Genomic DNA, 20,118 nt, shown 5'->3' with positions numbered 1-20,118 from the left:
AGGTTTGTCAGCATAAAGATAAAAAGCATATCATTCAAATATTTATATTATTATTGTATCTAATTACCATATAAGTATGTACTATGATCTACATCAATCATACGGATGAGGACATTTTTCCAATAAAGAAATCAATCGTTCGTCATTTATTTTAATGCAAAATGTATAAAAATTGTCACTAAAACTTGATCACACACTTCTAATAACAAATTTTTATTGGGCATTTGACAGTATTTTTAATACTGCCTTCTGATTGGTTCCGGGAATACAACGGGAACGAGAAAGTTAAGGCGGCTGCACAATTGCCCGGGAACGGGAACGAGAACGGAAACGGGAACGGGAAAAAAGTTAACCTCAACGTAAATTAATGTTGTAGATGCACAATCACCGAGAACGAGAAGCTGTCCGGTAACGGGAACGGGAAAGTTGACCATGTTTTAACTTTCTCGTTGCCGTTGTATTCCCGGAACCAATCAGAAGGCAGTATTAAAAATACTGTCAAATGCCCAATAAAAATTTGTTAGAAATGTGTGACCAAGTTTTAGTGACAATAATTGTTGTATTAAAATAAATGACGAACGATTGATTTCTTTATTGGAAAAAATGTCCTCATCCCTATGATTGATGTAGATTGTAGATCATAGTACGTACTTATATGGTAATTAGATACATAATAATAATATAAATATTTGAATGATATGCTTTTTATCTTTATACTGACAAACCTTTGTGATTGCACACATATTGTGTAAAGTTCTAAGATCATAAAAAACGAAAATATTAAAAGCTCGTCATCAAATAAATCCATATTTTTATAGTTAACAGACATTTTCTTTTAATAAAATTAGAAAAAGATCGTTCCACAAAATTCATTTTGAGAAGAAAAATAATTTAACAGCACAACTGACAGTGACACAAAACAGCTGTTTACCTGTTTACCATTTAATTGTGAATCTGCTGATGCTTTCAGTTTCCGTTCTCGTTCCCGTTTCCGTTCTCGTTCCCGTTCCCGGTCAATTGTGCAGCCGCCTTTAAAACATGGTCAACTTTCCTGTTCCCGTTACCGGACAGCTTCTCGTTCTCGGTTATTGTGCATCTACAACCTACAACATTCATTTACATAGAGGTTAAATTTTTTCCCGTTTCCGTTCTCGTTCCCGTTCCCGGGCAATTGTGCAGCCGCCTTTAGTTTTCACCCCTGTAACTTATTAAAATAAAGATTATAGAAGTTCTCAGGGACTTTCGGCCCTCGCTAATAACGTGATCTTTCATTCTGCGTTAAAATTTTTCAAAAATACTTATTAGTTTTCTCAGGATTCGAAAAAAATGAATCCCCATTTGAATAGCATTGCAGCCAAAAATACGTACCGATCCTCTTAAAAACAACATTGTTTTGAATATTGGGAATTGAATTGCGAAAAAAGAAGAAACAAGAAACAACATAATAGGGATGTTCGATACTCACCAAAGTATCGATACATCGTATCGATACGTATTGTTAGGTTCTGTATCGATACCCTATGATATCGTACTCAAAAGTATCGATACTCCAAGTATCGGTACAAAATATCGATGTCTTTATTTTGACATATACGCATGCGCAGTATGGAGTCCGTCCTTTATTGTAATAAAATTAAAATACAGAGCACGCTGACTCTGACCACGTCACCACGTGCAGGCAACCTGGGGCCCTGCACAATTTCATTTCGACACCGCCATGACAGCCGCAGAGTATAGCGATTCTTATTCATTTCGATATTAGTTCCAACTGGGGATATTAACCTTATCATGTTGAGACTGCTCAGAATTTGGGTTGGCGCTCCCGTTTATTGGAACTTGTTGATAGTCTGGGAAAATTATCGAAAAAAATGCCATTTTTGGGAAAAATTATTTACCTGCTATTTTATTGCTAAAATCGAATTTTAAGATTGCATATACAGTGCGTCCATAAAGTAACGCATAAATTCATTATTTCGTAAACCAGCGACATTAATGAAAAATCCTGAAACGGGTCGATTTTTATTTTTAGATTCAGATTTTTTGGCACATATATCATACTAGTGACGTCATCCATCTGGGCGCGATGACGTAATCGATGATTTTTTTAAATGAGAATGGTCATGTGATAGCTCATTTGAAAGGGTATTCAATTCTCTATTCACTAATATAAACATTTACCTAATTATTTATACAAGGTGTTCAAAAAACATTTTTTTAATTAAAATAATTGAAACAAAAAGAAGAATGTACGTAATTTATTTAATTCAAAATACGTTTTACTGTTGTTAGAAAACAGGAAAAAAATGTTTATTTGAGAAATAAATATTGTTTTTTGCTTAAATTCAATGTTAAAGCTGCTACCCACCTGTCGCTTGGCAGTTTGAACATTTCGTTTAAACGCAAATCAATGTTTATTTGTCAAATAAAATTTTTTTCTGTATACTGACAGTAGTAAAATGTATTTTGAATTAAATAATTACATTATATTCTTCTTTTTGTCTCACTTATTTTAATTAAAAAATGTTTTTTGAACACACTGTATAAATAATTATGTTAATGTTTATATTCTTGGATAGAGAATTGAATACCCTTTTAAATGAGCTATCATATGACCCCTATTCTCATTTAAAAAAATCATCGATTACGTCATCACGCCCAGATGGATGACTTCACTAGTATGATATATATGCCAAAAAACCGTAATTTAAAAATAAAAATCGACGTGTTTCGGGAATTTTCCTTAAAGTAACCAGTTTACGAAATAACGAATTTATGCGTTACTTAAGTCCGCAGAAAGTGTGTTATTTTATTTATAAACAAATTAGCACTTCTAAATCTTCTTTATTTTTCAATTAGTGGTCTGTAACTCCTAAAATTTTTCCTTTGAGCCAAAAACACTCAAATAAAAATTCACCGTAATTTAGTTCTGCACAAAGTTATTTTTTTTTCCGATTTCCTTCAACAAAAATTTTACTCAGAAAATCCGAGTTTTCCCAAAAAATCTGCAATTTTCAATTAAAATTTTAGGGAAGTACCTAATTATTTATCAATAATTAAATAATTGATGACATGAAAGATTTATTATAGTAGATTATACAGAGGGGCTAAATTATGGAATAAATTCATTTCTTTAAAACGGACGATTTTGGAGCAAAATCCCAAAAGAGGTCGATTTTTATTTTTAAATTACAATTTTTTGGCATATATTTCTTACTAGTGACGTCATCCATCTGAGCGTGATGACGTAATCGATAATTTTGTTAATGGGAATAGGGGTCGTGTGGTAGGTCATTTGAAAGGGCGTTCAATTCTCTATTCAGTAATATAAACATTATTATCATTAGGTATTTATACAGGGTTGCCAAAAAAAATTTTTGAATTAAATTAATTGGCGCAAAAAGAAGAATGTATGTAATTTATTTAACTCAAAATACATTGTACTGCTGTCAGAAAATAGAAGAAAAGGTTTATTTCACAAATAAGCATTTCTTTTCGCTTAAATTAAAACACAAACAGCCTCCCTCCTACCTATTGGCAGTTTGAACATTTAATTTAAGCTAAAAGCAATGTTTATTTGCAAAATAAACATTTTTTTCTATTTTCTGACAGCAATAGAATGTATTTTGAGTTAAATAAATTAGGTACATGCATTCTTCTTCTTGCGTCAATTAATTTAATTCAAAAATTTTTTTGGCCTCCCTGTATAAATAATGATATTAATGTTTATAATACTGAATAGAGAATTGAACGCCTTTGTAAATGAGCTACAACACGAACCCCTATTCCTATTTAAAAAAATAATCGATTACGTCATCACGCTCGGATGGATGACGTCACTAGTTTGAAATATATGCCAAGAAATTTAATTTAAAAATAAAAATCGACCTGTTTCGGGATTTTTCTCTAAAATCGTCCATTTTAGAGAAAATGAATTTATTCCATAATTTAGCCCCTCTCTGTATATCAGGAGACCGGCGACAATCTAACCAATAGTTTAGCAATAATTAAAATGTTAATTAAAAAATTTCGGTCGAAATAATAACCAGAAAGATTATGATACACCAGAATAACTATGATTTTCGTATAAAAAAGCACTATACCTATTCAACGTACCTTACAGGATTGAAATTGGACCATTTGAGCGGTCTCAGGAATGTTATAAAGAAACAAATTTTTGGCTTATAAACAAATAGAACCCCTCAGAAAATATTAGATTTAATTAAATTAAGTTAACGCTGTTGAAAAGGGCACGGCTTCTGTGTCCTTTTCGAAGAAAACAAATTGAATTGCGAGGAGTGATTCCAGGTATAACCGGTCAAATTTGACCGGCATTTGCGACAGAGTTATAAACAACAGGATTTTAATCTTTGAACCATTAGATACCTTTTAATTCCGGTCCTCTTTGTACATACAAATTTTCATATCTTCAAGACACTTATAACAAAAAAGATTTATGTCACTGTCACCAAATTATTTAATTATTGATAAATAATTACTTCCCTCAAATTTTAGTTGAAAATGAAAGATTTTGTTTGGAAAACCCGAATTTTCCGAGGAAAATTTCCGTCGAAGGAAATTGGAATAAATTATCAATGTGCAGAATTAAATTACTGTCAATTTTTATGTGAGTGTTTTGGTTTAAAGTTAAAATTTTCGGAGTTATAGAGCAATAATAAAAAAAAAGATTTCGGAGCGCTAATTTGTTTATAAACAAAATAGCACACTTTCTGTGGACTTTGCACAGCTATATTACTAATATAGGAAATCTTAAGATTTGATTTCAGCATGTCCAGCAATAAAATAGCTGGTAATTAATTTTTCTTGTTTTTTACTAATTTTCCCAGATTATTACCTTACATCTTTCATTGAGTTGATGATTCATGTTGTGGACATTCTCAATTATTATATTTCTAATTTAATACTATTCTATCTAATTCCTCAAAACAAGCACAATTAAACCCAGCTATATTATAATACCTTTTGCTTTAGTTTTCCTTGCAAGAAATAAACAAAACACATCTAAACTAAACCTAACCTCGCTTTTGGCCATAGGGCTTTTCATTCACAGTCATTTGTTTCGTGCTTCTGTCATGTGTCATATAATATTAATATATCTACGTCGTACGTTATTGGCATTTCCAATGATACAAACCAAAGACGTATGTCGGTATGTCGTAGATATATTAATATTATGTGACTAATGTGACACATGACAGAGGCTCGAAACAAATGACAATCGATGAAAAGCCGTATTCATTCATCTCGGTGTCAAATAATTTCGAGAGTCGAAATTATAATATCAACACCCTTTTTAAAGTCGCTATTAATTTCGATAGTCGCTATTTCATGACGTCACTTCGTTAGTTCAACTAAAATCCACAAGGCTCGCACAATCGCATTTCAACCGTCGCCATATTGAAAGCGACTTGTTTTTGGTCGAAATTTGATTTAGAATCAGGCCCCCTGGCCTGGCCCACCAACCTCTATTCAAGGAAAATAGAGGACAAAGACCTTTTATTAAAAGATTCCTCATTTTACGGTAATAAAATTTCTACAGAAATGATAATCCCTTGCCTGGCTATACCAAAGAATACTAACACACCCACGTATTCTTTGGCTATACTCTTTGTCCTTTGTTGTTATTTCTATTTATATTGTTGACAAACGTTAGGATTTAGGATATTTGCTATACTCTTTGTCCTTTGTTGTTATTTCTATTTATATTGTTGACAAACGTTAGGATTTAGGATATTTGCATTTTTTGTTGACATTACGTAGTTCTCTATTTCCCTGAAATGCTAAAAGTTAAATGGCTTTCTTTCTTCCTTTTATTCAAAAATTTTAACTTCAAACCGTCATTAAATTCCCAAATAGTTCGAGAGCATAATAATTCTCCAAACCGGTGTTGCAAAAGGTATTGCATAACATAATCTTAATCTATATTTGAGTGTCATATGCAGCAGCTTAACTTAACTTATTAAATTTCTTAAGGTAGAATATGCAATTTGCAATTTTTTTCTAAATTTTGCAATAGATTGTTACTGTTTTTTTTGTTTCTCTTTATTATTTTTATTTATATAGACGATTTATATCATTTTAGTAAATTGTATTTGTTATTTGTTATTGTTCTTATTTATGATTCTTGTAAGCTTTGTCTATAAAATTGTTAAATTTTTCATGACAATAAAGCATATTTCTATTCTATTCTATTCTATAAGGATGATAAGGGGTTAAATGTTCGATACGATATTATGATTCGATGTATCGATACCAACTAATGTATCGGTACAAAATATCGAGTATCGAAATATAAAGTATCGATACCTCAAAGTATCGATACGTATCGAACATCCCTACAACATAATAATATAGGTTATGTGTACGACAAGGAAATGTTCAAAATTTAAATTAATTGGAGAAATATGGAAAGTCCAGAGGTTTTTAATTTCAGTGCGCCAGGTTATTCATTTACCATAGATAAATTTAAAGGAAAGTTACCCATAAATCATTCTACTTTAAATAATTTGCATTATAATTATATGGTAAGTAGTTATTAGTAAATACAGTAGAACCCGCAAATCCGAACTAATTGGGGCATTGGGGGACAGTCTGTTCTGATTATCCGAAAGTTAGCCTAACTAATAATTCAAAGCTTTCGTTGTCGTTGATTTTAAGTCGCTGACCTGTCTCTCTCCCTCTTCCGCTGATCTCAGATTGATGTTACTGCTGTAGAGCCAGTGTCACTGTTTGTGTTTAGTCGCTAACTCACAGGCTAGATTTACAATTTGAAGAAGCTCCATTTTTCTGCTCTCCTTTACAAGATGACCTAGAAGTCATACAACAACAGGATGAGAAAACGAAGAAGAAAGTGCAATTATATAATGGATTGAAGCTGACGACAATGGGCACCAAGAATTTATGGATGAAAATATTGTAAACTTGGTTCAACCTCAAGGCAACCCTAATGAGGATGAAGAAAGCGAGGAAGAAGTTTCTCTGCCATAAGTGTCACATGCAGATGCCACTAAAACTCTGGGTGTGGCTCTACATTATGTGGAGCAGAACTCTGTTACGTTACTGGTCGATGTAATGTTTATGTATAAATGGTTTAACATTGCTGCATCAATTTGCTACACCTCCATGCGTCAGAAAAATGTCAGCAAGTCAAAGACCTATTAATTCTAGATGGTTGAATTTTCTGGTTTCATTCTGTATAATAATGATGTTTTTTAAGTTTTTGTCTTGAATTATTTAATTTTTTTACTTTCTATTGGTTCGGATTTGCTGATCATTTGGATTAGCGCAGTGGTTCCCAACCTTTTATGTCTGGCGAAACACCTGATGTTTTTTCGTATTCGTGGCCCATCCTTCACCCATGATGATATATAATGTAAGCTACTGTAAGAGCCATGCCACAAACCCACCTGAAATCTGCCTGCGACCCACTAGTGGGTCGCCACCCACCGGTTGGGAAACGCGCTTTATTAGCGGGATTCAGATTTTAGAGGTTCTTCTGTATATAAAAAATATTGAGAAGTCAATAATTTTTTACAATAATTGTAATTTAATTTAAACATATTTAATAATTGTTTATTCACAGGTTTCTATTATAGCATCAAATTCAACTGTATTAGATCAAGTTCTTGACAGTTCCAGAGACAAGTCCATATTCTATAAAGTATATGATTTTAGTTTAGTAGATTTAGTGAATGTCGAATTTTTGTCCAGCTTTACACAAAATGGTAAGTTTACAAAACTTGAGAAATAATACCTCTAAAATATTATATTTCAGGAAGACTCACCTTGCTCAGCATCAATACTAGAATAGACTGTGATAATTGCGTAGGAATCACACCAAACAATAAGCTTCACTTAAATTTGAACAAGGAGAGCTACCAATGCCTGGGAGTAGATGGAAGTTCTTCGCACTTTACTAAAAAACTGGAAAACAGATATAGTAAGTAGATCAGTTGTTTGAAAAACCTGACATGTCCACAAAAGCAAAGTTGTGGATGAATTCAAAAAACATCTCAGAGTTGCCAGATTTCTCTTGATTCAGAAAAATTTCTCAGCTCTCTAGGTTCATTTAGAATGTTAAACAGGGTCGGTTACTCTTGAAACATGTGACTTTACATCTACTGTTAGTAAGAAATGCAAAAAAAAACAAAATAGATTTTTTTGGACATCAAATGACCAATTTCTCTGTTATAAATTGAGTTAGGTGAGCTGACTAAATGACCAACAATGATTATAATTCACTCAATTACAGGACAATTGGAAAACATTTACTTGAACATAACTGACATTATATTTTCTTATTTTCTTGACATTACATTACAACTTCTAAACTGTCATTACATAGAGTATGTACAACTATAGAGCAACATCTACTTTTAACGTTGTATATTGTTACACTCTCCCTCAACGTAAAAAGTAGATAAGCCAAACAATTTTGGTTTCTTTCTAACACACATATTGTAACTCTTAGATTCTTGAACACCATCATCGCTTCTTTCTTCTCTATTCACTTCTTGATTTTCACTCGTACTTTCTGTACTTTCCATATTCTTAGATTTCACAATTTCATTGATACCATTTTTCACTTCTTCGGGGTTTTCATTTACACAAAAACATTCTGACTGATTCTGGTTCACTGATTCGGCTTTATCTTCAAAAATTTGCAAATTGCATGTAACCTCAGGTTTAAATCGTACGTCGTGGCTCGATACGATTCTTCTTTCAGATGAAATCCATATTCTAAAACCATCCCTGTCATTCACGTAACCAACTAAATAACCGTGTATCGCCTTGTCATCAAATTTACTGCGAAAATTTTTGTTTACGTGAACATAACATTCAGTGCCAAATATTCTTAAATGTTTCAAACTCCCAACTGGCTTTCCATACCACAATTCATAGGGACTTTTATTCTCAATTGATGACTTTCCTGTGCGATTCAGCAGATACACTGCATTATTGCATGCTTCTGCCCACAATTCTTTGGACAACTTGCATGGGTTTAACATGGAACGAGCACACTCTACAATGGTACGGTTTTGCCTTTCAGCAACACCATTCTGCTGAGGTGTATAGGGTGGAGTGATACAATGCTCTATACCTCTACTCGCAAGAAGTTCAGATACCTTTCTGTTGTCAAACTCTCTCCCTCCATCACATCTCAGTTGCTTTACTACATGGCCATTTGTGTTTGCTCCATTTAAAATTTTTTCTAAGAAGGTACATACTTCACTTTTGTGTTTCATAAAGAAAACTTTCCGAAACTTACTAAAGTCATCTTTAAAACATACGTAATAACATGCTCTTCCTAGTGATTCTATAGACATGGGTCCATTCACATCTGCATGGCAATCTACGCATTTTTCCAATTGCACATCCATCGCAAAAGATTTCTTTGCACCCATCAATGTCTATATTCATTTTCTTCAAGACCTTCTTTACGTGTTGCTTATGCTGATGACCAAATCTTTCATGATCATGATACACTTGTAACATATCTGTTGACTCTACTAAGTTTGCTTGAATGGTATTGGTCGGTTTCATAATACGTATATCAAGTGCATACAGGCCATTACTGAAGTATAGTATTTTTACTACAAAAACGTTATTACGTAGGTCAAAATTTTTGACGTAAGAGAACTGTCAAAACATTAGAATGTGACTTTTCATATTGCCGTGTTTATAATAAACATAGCAATAATGAAAAGTCACATTCTAATGTTTTGACAGTTCTCTTACGTCAAAAATTTTGACCTACGTAATAACGTTTTTGTAGTAAAAATACTATACCCAGTAATTACAGATTCAAGAGTATTTTTATCATGTAGATTTACACATTTTTCGTCAAGTACTGTAATGAACTCCCTTTGCGCAACAGCTTTCACAGAAAACAAATGAGCGCTTGCTTCAGGAACATAAAAAACATTCTTCAATTCAGCATCTTTCCATTTATTATTCAGACGCATTTGAATTTTCACCGTTCCTTGTCCTTGGGCTAACAAACATACACCCTTCTTACCAAGTGATATCTTTTCGGGTTCAGCAAATTCTGTATAAGATGAGAAATATTGCTTATCTGTAGTGATATGATTTGTGGCTCCACTGTCACAATACCATTTTCCAGTTATAACACAATTGCTAGATGAGGCACTTAAAGCAACGGACAAAAAAACAGTATCATTACTTTTATTCTTATCTAAATTCTCAGCAGATTTTTTCAATGGACACTCTCTCGCCCAATGGCCTAATTTCTTGCATTTGTGACATGGAAATTTCTCTTTTGCACGATGTACATTTCTTTGACTTCATAGTAGTTGTACTTTGGCTTTGTTTGTGTTTTTCTGTCGGGCTATTGCGTGCAACAAACGCAAAAGATTCTGTGGTACTTTGGTCACGTAATTCAATGGCACACAATTTCTCAATCAATAAGTTCAAAGTTTGATTCTTTGATGGTATCATGTCCCACAAATCTTTGAAATTATCAAAGTCCTTACCCAAAGTTGATAAGATCCGACCATTTAACATTCTTTCGGATAAAACATTTTCATCATGCTTCTGCAATTCATCATTCAAATCTACAAACAGTTTCTGCAACTCCGCAACATGTATACTAATATCTTCTTTTTTATCACGCTGGACTCTAAAGAAGGCTTCAATTAACATGTTTAACCGTTGCGTACTACTACGTTCAAATCGCGCACGTAATTTGTCCCATATTTCACTAGCGTGAGTACATGTCAACACGAACTCGGCAACAGTTTTGCCTAGCGTACCTGCTAACAAACTTGCCGCTTTTGCATCGTCTTTTAACCATTGTTGATGCTTCTCTACTTCCAATGAAGTTGAATTTTCAGTAACCTCGGGACACTTACGCATACCGTTCACAATGTCTTCAAGTGCATACGCTCGTAATAACATCGAAACGTGCCATTTAAATTTTGCCCAGTCTTCAGGAGCCTCAAGTTTGTCGACTTGAATTTTATAATCGTTATTGCTGGTCGCCATATTTTTTCACCTGTTCAGTTCCCACGCGAGTTGGGCCCATAACCTGTTATAAATTGAGTTAGGTGAGCTGACTAAATGACCAACAACGATTATTTATTCACTCAATTACAGGACAATTGGAAAACATTTTACTTGAACATAACTGACATTATATTTTCTTATTTTCTTGACATTACATTACAACTTCTAAACTGTCATTACATAGAGTATGTACAACTATAGAGCAACATCTACTTTTAACGTTGTAGATTGTTACAATAAACGACCAATTTAATTATAATTTCATGATAATAAGATGGAGCTTACCTTTTGTTCAGTGCACTGCTATTTATTCAAATGTGCCATCATTCAATTTATTGAATTAAATTACATTTAAATCAAATAAATGTCATTGATATGAGAATTACTCCAGTCAATGAGAGCAAAAGTAAGATATTAGCTCCGATTTCTATTCTAATGCATTGATTTTGATGAAATTTTGGAAATAAGCTCTTCTTATCCCCTAATTCAAAGTCTACCCTATGCTGATATAGGTATGCCTATTATTTTTTAGGGGTGAAATCTACCTTATTGTCAAAAATTAATAAAACTGGTTGAATCAGTCATTTAAAAAACCACATAATATATACAAGAGAAGCACTTTTGAGAAAAACGAATAAAACTGTTTACGGAATGCATTGCTTGAGCGACCAATTATTGTGTCTTGGTGCTAAAGTACATAATATATCTAACGCCTTCTATCATACCCTGTAGATCCTGACATAGTACTTTTTTCATAAAACAACATACCAAGTCAATATGTGGTTTTTAAAATGACTGCTATTTTTCAGTAAACTTTTCTAAAATAAAGCTACGTTTTCATAATTCCAACTGACTAAGATTTGAGAATTCAGTATAATAAGTGCAGCTTTTATATTTTTGGTGATTTTAACTTGGCTAACATAACTCCCGATTTAAATAATATATCACCATCTCAGATGAATGAAAACATTTCTAGTGTAGCACAATGTTATGCTTTCCTTGATTTTAAACAACATATTACTATTCCTAACTCTAATAATAAGTTTTTAGATCTACTATTTTCGAATGTGGATAGTATTCTAGTTTCATCTGCAATAGATCCTATTTTTTCTGAATCTACCCATCACAAACCATACTCCTTAGATTTACCTGTATCGTACATTACAAATAATTTACTGTGCCAAGAATTTTACTATGATTTCAGAAACGCTGATTATATTAGCTTACAGAATTATTTGGGACCTATCAATTGGCACAAGTATTTAAATTTAAATGACATAAATACTGCAGTACATAATTTCTATCATATTCTGAGTATGGCATTAAATCTTTTTGTGCCCAAAAAGAAAAGTAAGGTATCAACTTTCCCAAAGTGGTTCAATGCTGAGTTGAGAAATTTAATCATCCAAAAGAAAATAGCTCACAAAAATTACAAGAATACTGGCAATCGCTGTTATTACATAGAGTTTTCAAGGTTACGTACTTAGTCAATGTAATATTTTATCTAGAGAATGTTTTGTGAATTACAAAAAAGACCTTGAAAATAATTTTAATACCAAAAAATACAAGATCCTTTGTAAAAGGTATATTTAAAATACCCCAATAAGGGTTACATCACAAAACAAAACGTTTTCGGATTAATAAGTAATCCATCATCAGTGTTAAGCCCTAAAATAGTAAGTATAACCTAATTAATAATAGAAAATGTGATAAAAGTTGACTAAGGTTAAGAATTGACACAGGCCATACTTACAATAGCATGCATGCGTGAGCCACCAAAAAGTTATGGGTGAAAACCCTTTGAAAGTTGTAAGATGTTAAATGATACTACATATGATTGATAATGATGATCGATGTCATTATCAATAATATGTAGTATCATTTAACATCTTACAACTTTCAAAGGGTTTTCACCCATAACTTTTTGGTGGCTCACGCATGCATGCTATTGTATGGCCTGTGTCAATTCTTAACCTTAGTCAACTTTTATCACATTTTCTATTATTAATTAGGTTATACTTACTATTTTAGGGCTTAACACTGATGATGGATTACGTATTAATCCGAAAACGTTTTGTTTTGTGATGTAACCCTTATTGGGGTATTTTAAATATACCTTTTACAAAGGATCTTGTATTTTTTGTGATTTATGGTATACAGCCAGCTACAGGAATTTTATTTTCCTAATGTTCCTAATAACATGTATCTAGCTGATAAGAAAACTGTGAATGGTGATCAGATAAGTGAACTTTTTGCTGTTTACTTCTCTGAAGTTTATGTTTCTTCCCTGGATGTAAGTTATCATGACACATTTAATAATTATTCATCTATAAGTGTGATTCTTTGACAGTGGAAGTTATTTATGACGGTTTGTCAAAACTTTCTAATAATGTAACAGCTGGACCGGATGGACTTCCCGATTTTTTCTTGAAAAACTGTGCTTACAGTCTAACTCAACCATTGTTTGTTCTATATAACTTATCATTGAAATTAGGCATTCTTCCCGATAAATAGAAAACTAGCCATTTAATTCCAATTTTTAAATCTGGCGAAAGAGAAAATATTGAAAATTACAGAGGTATATCTAAACAATCGACCATTCCTAAACTACTTGATAAGTTGATTTATAACCATATTAGTTTTACTTGTCAACAATTAATAAATAATTATCAACATGGCTTTATGCACAAGAAATCCACAACTACAAACTTACTATGTTATGAAACATCTATTATCAGAGATCTGGAAAGAAAATGTCAGGTAGATTGTGTATACACAGACTTTTCAAAAGCCTTTGATAGGATTGACCACTACTTACTGTTACATAAACTTAAGGCATATGGTTTCAGCGATCAGCTTTTAAAGTGGTTTGCTAGCTATTTAATAGGTCGCACACAAAAAGTCAAACTGGGTTCATTTATTTCAGATGCAATACAAATAAAATCTGGAGTTCCACAAGGTGCTCATTGCTCGCCCCTTCTGTTCAATCTATTTATTAACGACATAGGTGAATGTTTTAATCACTCTAAGTACTTGCTATTTGCTGATGATTTTAAGATGTACAGATCTATAAAAGATCATGAAGATTGTAATCTCCTTCAAAACGATCTCAATAATTTAGTTGAGTGGTGTAACAAAAACAGACTCTTTTTAAACGTTAATAAATGTCATTTCAGTAGCTTCCACAAAGTTGCAAAAAAATATCAATCATCATAAATGTCATCGACAGTAAAGCGTTCTCTTATGTTAAAACAGTAAAGGATTTAGGAGTAATATTCGATGAAAACTTAACGTTTGTGGATCACATTAACTATGTGACAGCAAAGGCTTCACAAGTATTGGGTTATATACTTCGCAGTTGTGCTGATCTTTCCCTTAATACAAAAAGGCTGTTTACTCATCATTGGTTATATCTATATTAGAATTCTCCTCTATTGTCTGGTCACCATTTTATAATGTTCATGTTGTTTGTCTTGAGAGAGTTCAAAATAAGTTTTTAAGATTTGCAGCGTGCATATTGGGATATACTGTTATTGAACTAAACCACAAGTATACCATCATCCGTAGTGATCTCAATTTGCACTCCTTAAAAGATCGTAGAAATATAAATGATCTAGTTTTTATTTATAAACTATTAAATAGTGAAATCAATTGCCCTGATTTATTAAAATTAATATACTTTAATATTCCAAACCATGATCTGAGAAATAATAACTTGTTCCATGTACCTCATCATTCAACAAACTATGGTCTTAACTCACCAATAGATAGAACTTTGAGTCGCCTGAATGATTTGGACATCGATTTATTCTCTTCTTCCAGTAGAGTATTTAAAAACCGACTAAAATCAATTTTTCCGGTCAGCACTTATGTTTAATGTTTAATATTATATTTTCAGTAGATTTGTTAATTTTTGCCATGGACAATGCTTTTGTATTATGTAATTTATTAATTTTTAGTTAGTTTATTAGTATGTAGTTAGTTTATTAATGTCGGTTTATATTGTATTATTATTATGTATTGTCACTTCATAACGTGGATTGTGTGTATGTTAAATTTAGTTTTATAGAAATGTTCTTACTACAGTTTTATGCTGTCACACTTTCATTTAATTCATTTAATTTTATTTTTTTACTGTTTTACTGGACTTACTCCTACTACTTTTACTTCTACTTATTGTTTATACAGGGTGTCCCGAAAAGATTGGTCATAAATTATACCACACATTCTGGGGTCAAAAATAGTTCGATTGAACCTAACTTACCTTAGTACAAATGTGCTCATAAAAAAGTTACAGCACTTTGAAGTTACAAAATGAAAATCGATTTTTTTCAATATGTCGAAAACTATTAGAGATTTTTTATTGAAAATGGACATGTATCATTCTTATGGCAGGAACATCTTAAAACAAAATTATAGTGAAATTTTTCCACCCCATAAAATTTTTATGGGGGTTTTGTTCCCTTAAACCCCCCCAAAGTTTTGTGTACGTTCCAATTAATTCATTATTGTGGAACCATTAGTTAATCACAACGTTTTTAAAACTTTTTTGCCTCTCAGTATTTTTTCGATAAGGCAGTTTTTATCGAGATGCGGCTTCTTTTTTAATATGCCCACATAAAAAATTTATGGGGGTTTTGTTCCTTTAAACCCCCCAAATGTTGATGTACGTTCCAATTTAAACTATTATTTTGGGACCATGAGTTAAACAGTGTTTTTAAAACTTTTTTGCCTCTTAGTCTTTTTTTAATAAGACACGTTTTATCGAGATGTGGCTTCTTTTTCAAAATATAGCTAAAAATGTAAATTATAAATAAATTTTCAGACCATTAACAGGTCTCTATCATCGTACTTAACCATATAGAGATATGTGGTGGATTAGAAAATATTCAAAATATCTCGATAAACAGTGACTTATCGAAAAAGTACTAGGAGGCAAAAAAGTTTTAAAAACATTGTGTTTGACTAATGGTGCCCCAATAATAATTTAATTGGAACGTACACAAAAGTTTGGGGGGGTTTAAGGGAACAAAACCCCCATAAAATTTTTATGGGGTGCACAAATTCCACTTTAATTTTTATTTAAGATGTTGCTGCTATAAGAATGCGACATGTCCATTTTCAATAAAAAATCTCTAAAAGTTTTCGATATACAAAAAAAAATCGATTTTCATTTTGTAAATTCAAAGGGCTGTAACTTTTTTTGTGTGCACTATTGTATATAGGTAAGTGAGGTTCAATCAACCTATTTTTGACCCCAGAATCTGTGGTATAATTTATGACCAATCTTTTCGGGACACCCTGTATATGTATATTTTTTATGAAATTGGGGAAACCCGTAAATAAATAAATAAATGACTAATATATTTTACATATTAAACGTTGAATACTTTAACCCGGGAGTAGTCGCTCTCACTTCTGTAACGTGAACAGTCGCGTGTTAGATTTCATCTCACAATACGAATTTACAACAAATTTTTATTTTATAGTATTTTTATTTACTTGCTATGTTAGAAATATTATTTCTAACAATTATTAAAGCTAATTGGCTCGAGGCACTTACGAAATTTTTTCAAAATAGCAAAATTTTTCATCAAGTTATCGAGAAAAAGAATAAAATGTGAGATTCTATCAAACGGCGCGACTACTCGCGGGTTAAAAACGTTAAGAAACTAAAGAAATTGAAATAAACAGTAATGTATACAAATAGTAATAATTCTCATCCTATTTGTACTCTATTGCTGTTGTAAGCCAGTCAAAAATTTTGGCATAGAACCCTTTACAGCCTTTTATTTTTTTTTGTTTCACTCAAGGCTTAAATTTGCGTAAATTTAGCATTTTCTTATCTTTAATGGTAATGTTTTCATGTATGATTTTGACTCATGTGTTATTGAATTTTTATAATAGTAGAAAAAAAGTAATATGTAGCAATAGCTGGTGTGTTAAAGTCCTTTGGCGATTTATCAATAGTTATAAAGTTACAAATACAATAACATACTTTTCTGTCTTTTATCCCGTGTAATTTGATAAAATCTTTTTTTAAACTAAAAAAGGATAGTTCCCTGGGTTGACTGTATACCATATAGTTAAGAAACTCTATCACCGAAGTAAAACACTTCTATGTAATAGGTATATTAAAAATGTGTTCAGAACAGACGTTTTCGGACCTATCAGTCCATCATCAGTGAACTCGAATACCTACTTGCTAACTAGCCCCAGAACCAAACGATGGTTGTAATTAAAATTCAGTCTACATTATAGTTTGTTGAAATTAAGAAGGCAAAGCAAAGGTTGCTTAAGGTTTCGTTTAGGGGTTCACCATGTAACCAGAGGTATCTTCTAACATCGGCGTTAAGCCTTCTTAATTTCAACAAACCATAATGTAGACTGAATTTTAATTACAACCATTGTTTGGTTCTGGGGCTAGTTAGCAAGTAGGTATTCGAGTTCACTGATGATGGACTGATAGGTCCGAAAACGTTCGTTCTGAACACATTTTAGACAATCCATTGGGATTTTTAAGAATTTTTTAATATACCTATTACATAGAAGTGTTTTACTTCGGTGTTAGAAAATCTTTTTTCTGCCAGAAGAAATACTTACAACTGTTGCTGATTTAATGTTGGAAACTTTGTTTCCTTTTTGTTTTATATAGTCTAATCTTGTGTCCGAGCTTTTTTTCAGTATTTCACACTTGAACATAACATTTTTTACATCCTCTTTTGATTCACGTAATTTGGTACCCATTTATATAGAATTATTATTGCTGTTAAATAGTAACCTCAACATTAAGATGAGAGCGATTCATAACGAGACATTTAGAAGACAATGTATATTTAGGATATATGTGGTTTTCAAATGAACTGAATCTTTTTGGAATACTTATATCATATGAGCTTAGGATCGGATTAGTGTGATTTTTAGTGTGATCGGATTAGTGTGATTAGTGTAATTTAAGTCAATTTTATATCAGTATTTTGGATCAATGTTATTTTTCGTTTTTTCATTTTTCAGCCCTAAAACCAAACCCTATCTTTATAAAATAAAAAATACATTTGAACATATCATTTAATTATATCTTTATTTACATGACATTAATAATTTTTTGTCATTTAACAATAAAAAATATCTTTTTGTAATTTTACATAGCTTAAATCTACTTCTTATGATGTAGAATATGCAGAAAAAAATAATAAAATGTATACAAAAGACGCATAAAAAATATTAATGTAAAAAATTTTTAGGCATTTAAAAAATCATTCATGTCACTAACTTATTCTAATCTACATCACTGTCGCCACTGTCATTTGTTCCTGTTTTGTTTTTGTACTATAACTCCATTCGTTTTAAAGATATATGCAGTCGATATAAAAGCACGATATAAAAACAAAGCAACTAAGATGGTTTGGCCACGTACAACGTATGGAAGAAGACAGATTACCCAAGCAAGTGCTACGATGGGCACCAAAAGGACGGCGGAAGAAAGGAAGACCTAGGAAAAGCTGGATAGAAGGAATCCATAGGGAAATCGGAGAAAGAGGCTTGAACGAAGACATGTGCTACGATCGAGAGCAATGGCGATTGGGAATCGGAAGACGTCGTAGAACGTTATGAACCGATTATATATATATATATATATATATATATATATATATATATATATATATATATATATATAAAAGATGAGAAGTTATTGGTTTAACGACCACTCGTACGATATCAATCAAATGAAATAGAGAATGTGGAGAAATCCCCTTACGAATGTTAAAATGGTGTTAAAATGGTGGATGTGTGAATTATTCGTAAGGGGATTTCTCCACATTCTCTATTTCATTTGATATATATATATATATATATAAACTAGAAATGATCACAGCTGATTAGTAATTATCAATTTACAAATTATTGGGTTAACAGCTGAAATGGAAGACTCAGTGTACTCTTTTCTACGAATCCAATATTTCGTTAACAGTCGTTAACATAATCAGGGACGCTGAAATAATATTAAAGGTATAATAGTGAAACTGGGTATTGAAAAATAACTCACCAGTTTGAGATTTTAGTCAACGATGTTATAAATGTGTAAAAAAGCGGCATTAACAAAAAGAATTGCAGTGAATGTTATTAAAAATTAAAAATATAACAAATAAAAAAGATAAAAAATGGAACTATAATATAAATAACTATGCTAAAAACCACTAATTATTAAAATCTTTTAAATTCGTCGCACAGAAAGGTATTAGAGACAATTATGTCAATATACTGTCAGTCATGACAGAAATAGGTAGTATTTTATGAACTAGAATCTAAACTAAAATCTTTATTGATATTTAAGTTTTTATCAAGTTCAAGAAGGAAAGAATAGATCTCTGTTAATTGTTTAATATCTGTTCTTTTATTAATTGTCTGTTCATTCTGATAAATAAATGCCATTTCAAGAAAAGTTCTTTTGTGATAGTTCTTTTCATTTGTTAAAATTTTTACAGATTCAAAGTCCATATTATGGCTTTCATTTACAACATGTGTAGCTAAAGAGCACCTGTCTGGATATAATCTACAATCACTTTTATGACTTGTCATACGATCTTTGACTCGTCTAGTTGTTTGGCCTATGTACTGTTTGTCACAATCAATACATGGTATACTGTAAACTACATCAGTTAATAGCTCTTTTGGAGATCTATCTTTCATCTTTGAAAATAAATTATTAATAGTTAAAACTGGTTTACTAGCTATTTTGATGTTTAGCTCGTTTTTTACAATTCGTGTGAGTTTTGGTGTAATCTCTCTAATGAAAGGCAAAGAGATGAATGAAACTACTTCCGGAATGACAACACTATTATTGTTAGTTGTATTATGATTATCTACAATAGTTGGTGTGATAGATGGAGTGTTAAATAATAACTGTTTTAACATTACAGGAGGATAAGAATTGTCTAAAAACATGTTATATAGTTTTTTTAGATTAGTTTGATGGAATGATTTATCAGCAATTCGTTCAATCCTAGTTCGCATTTGTTTTACTAAGTTAAATTTTATTGAGTGTTTATGGTAAGACCAATAATTCAGGTATCT

The 20,118-nt window shown here is 31.7% G+C and overlaps 1 protein-coding gene across 1 annotated transcript in view; it reads left to right on the top strand.

Annotated features, from left to right (window-relative positions):
* Nucleotides 1-6,343: 6,343 nt before the first annotated feature.
* The window catches only part of LOC126884545 (ribonuclease P protein subunit p40-like), a 55,931-nt gene continuing 42,156 nt past the window's right edge, over nt 6,344-20,118 (top strand). Inside the window, exons 1-3 of the mRNA XM_050650500.1 lie at nt 6,344-6,542; nt 7,601-7,742; nt 7,793-7,957. Coding sequence (XP_050506457.1) covers nt 6,423-6,542; nt 7,601-7,742; nt 7,793-7,957 — 427 coding nt within the window. The 5' untranslated portion in view covers nt 6,344-6,422. The remainder of the gene's footprint in view (nt 6,543-7,600; nt 7,743-7,792; nt 7,958-20,118) is intronic.

Source organism: Diabrotica virgifera, chromosome 5 (assembly GCF_917563875.1).
Source record: "Diabrotica virgifera virgifera chromosome 5, PGI_DIABVI_V3a".
NCBI lineage: Eukaryota > Metazoa > Arthropoda > Insecta > Coleoptera > Chrysomelidae > Diabrotica > Diabrotica virgifera.
Note: the sequence above shows the minus strand (reverse complement) of the source record. Positions and strands in the feature narration are given on the sequence as shown.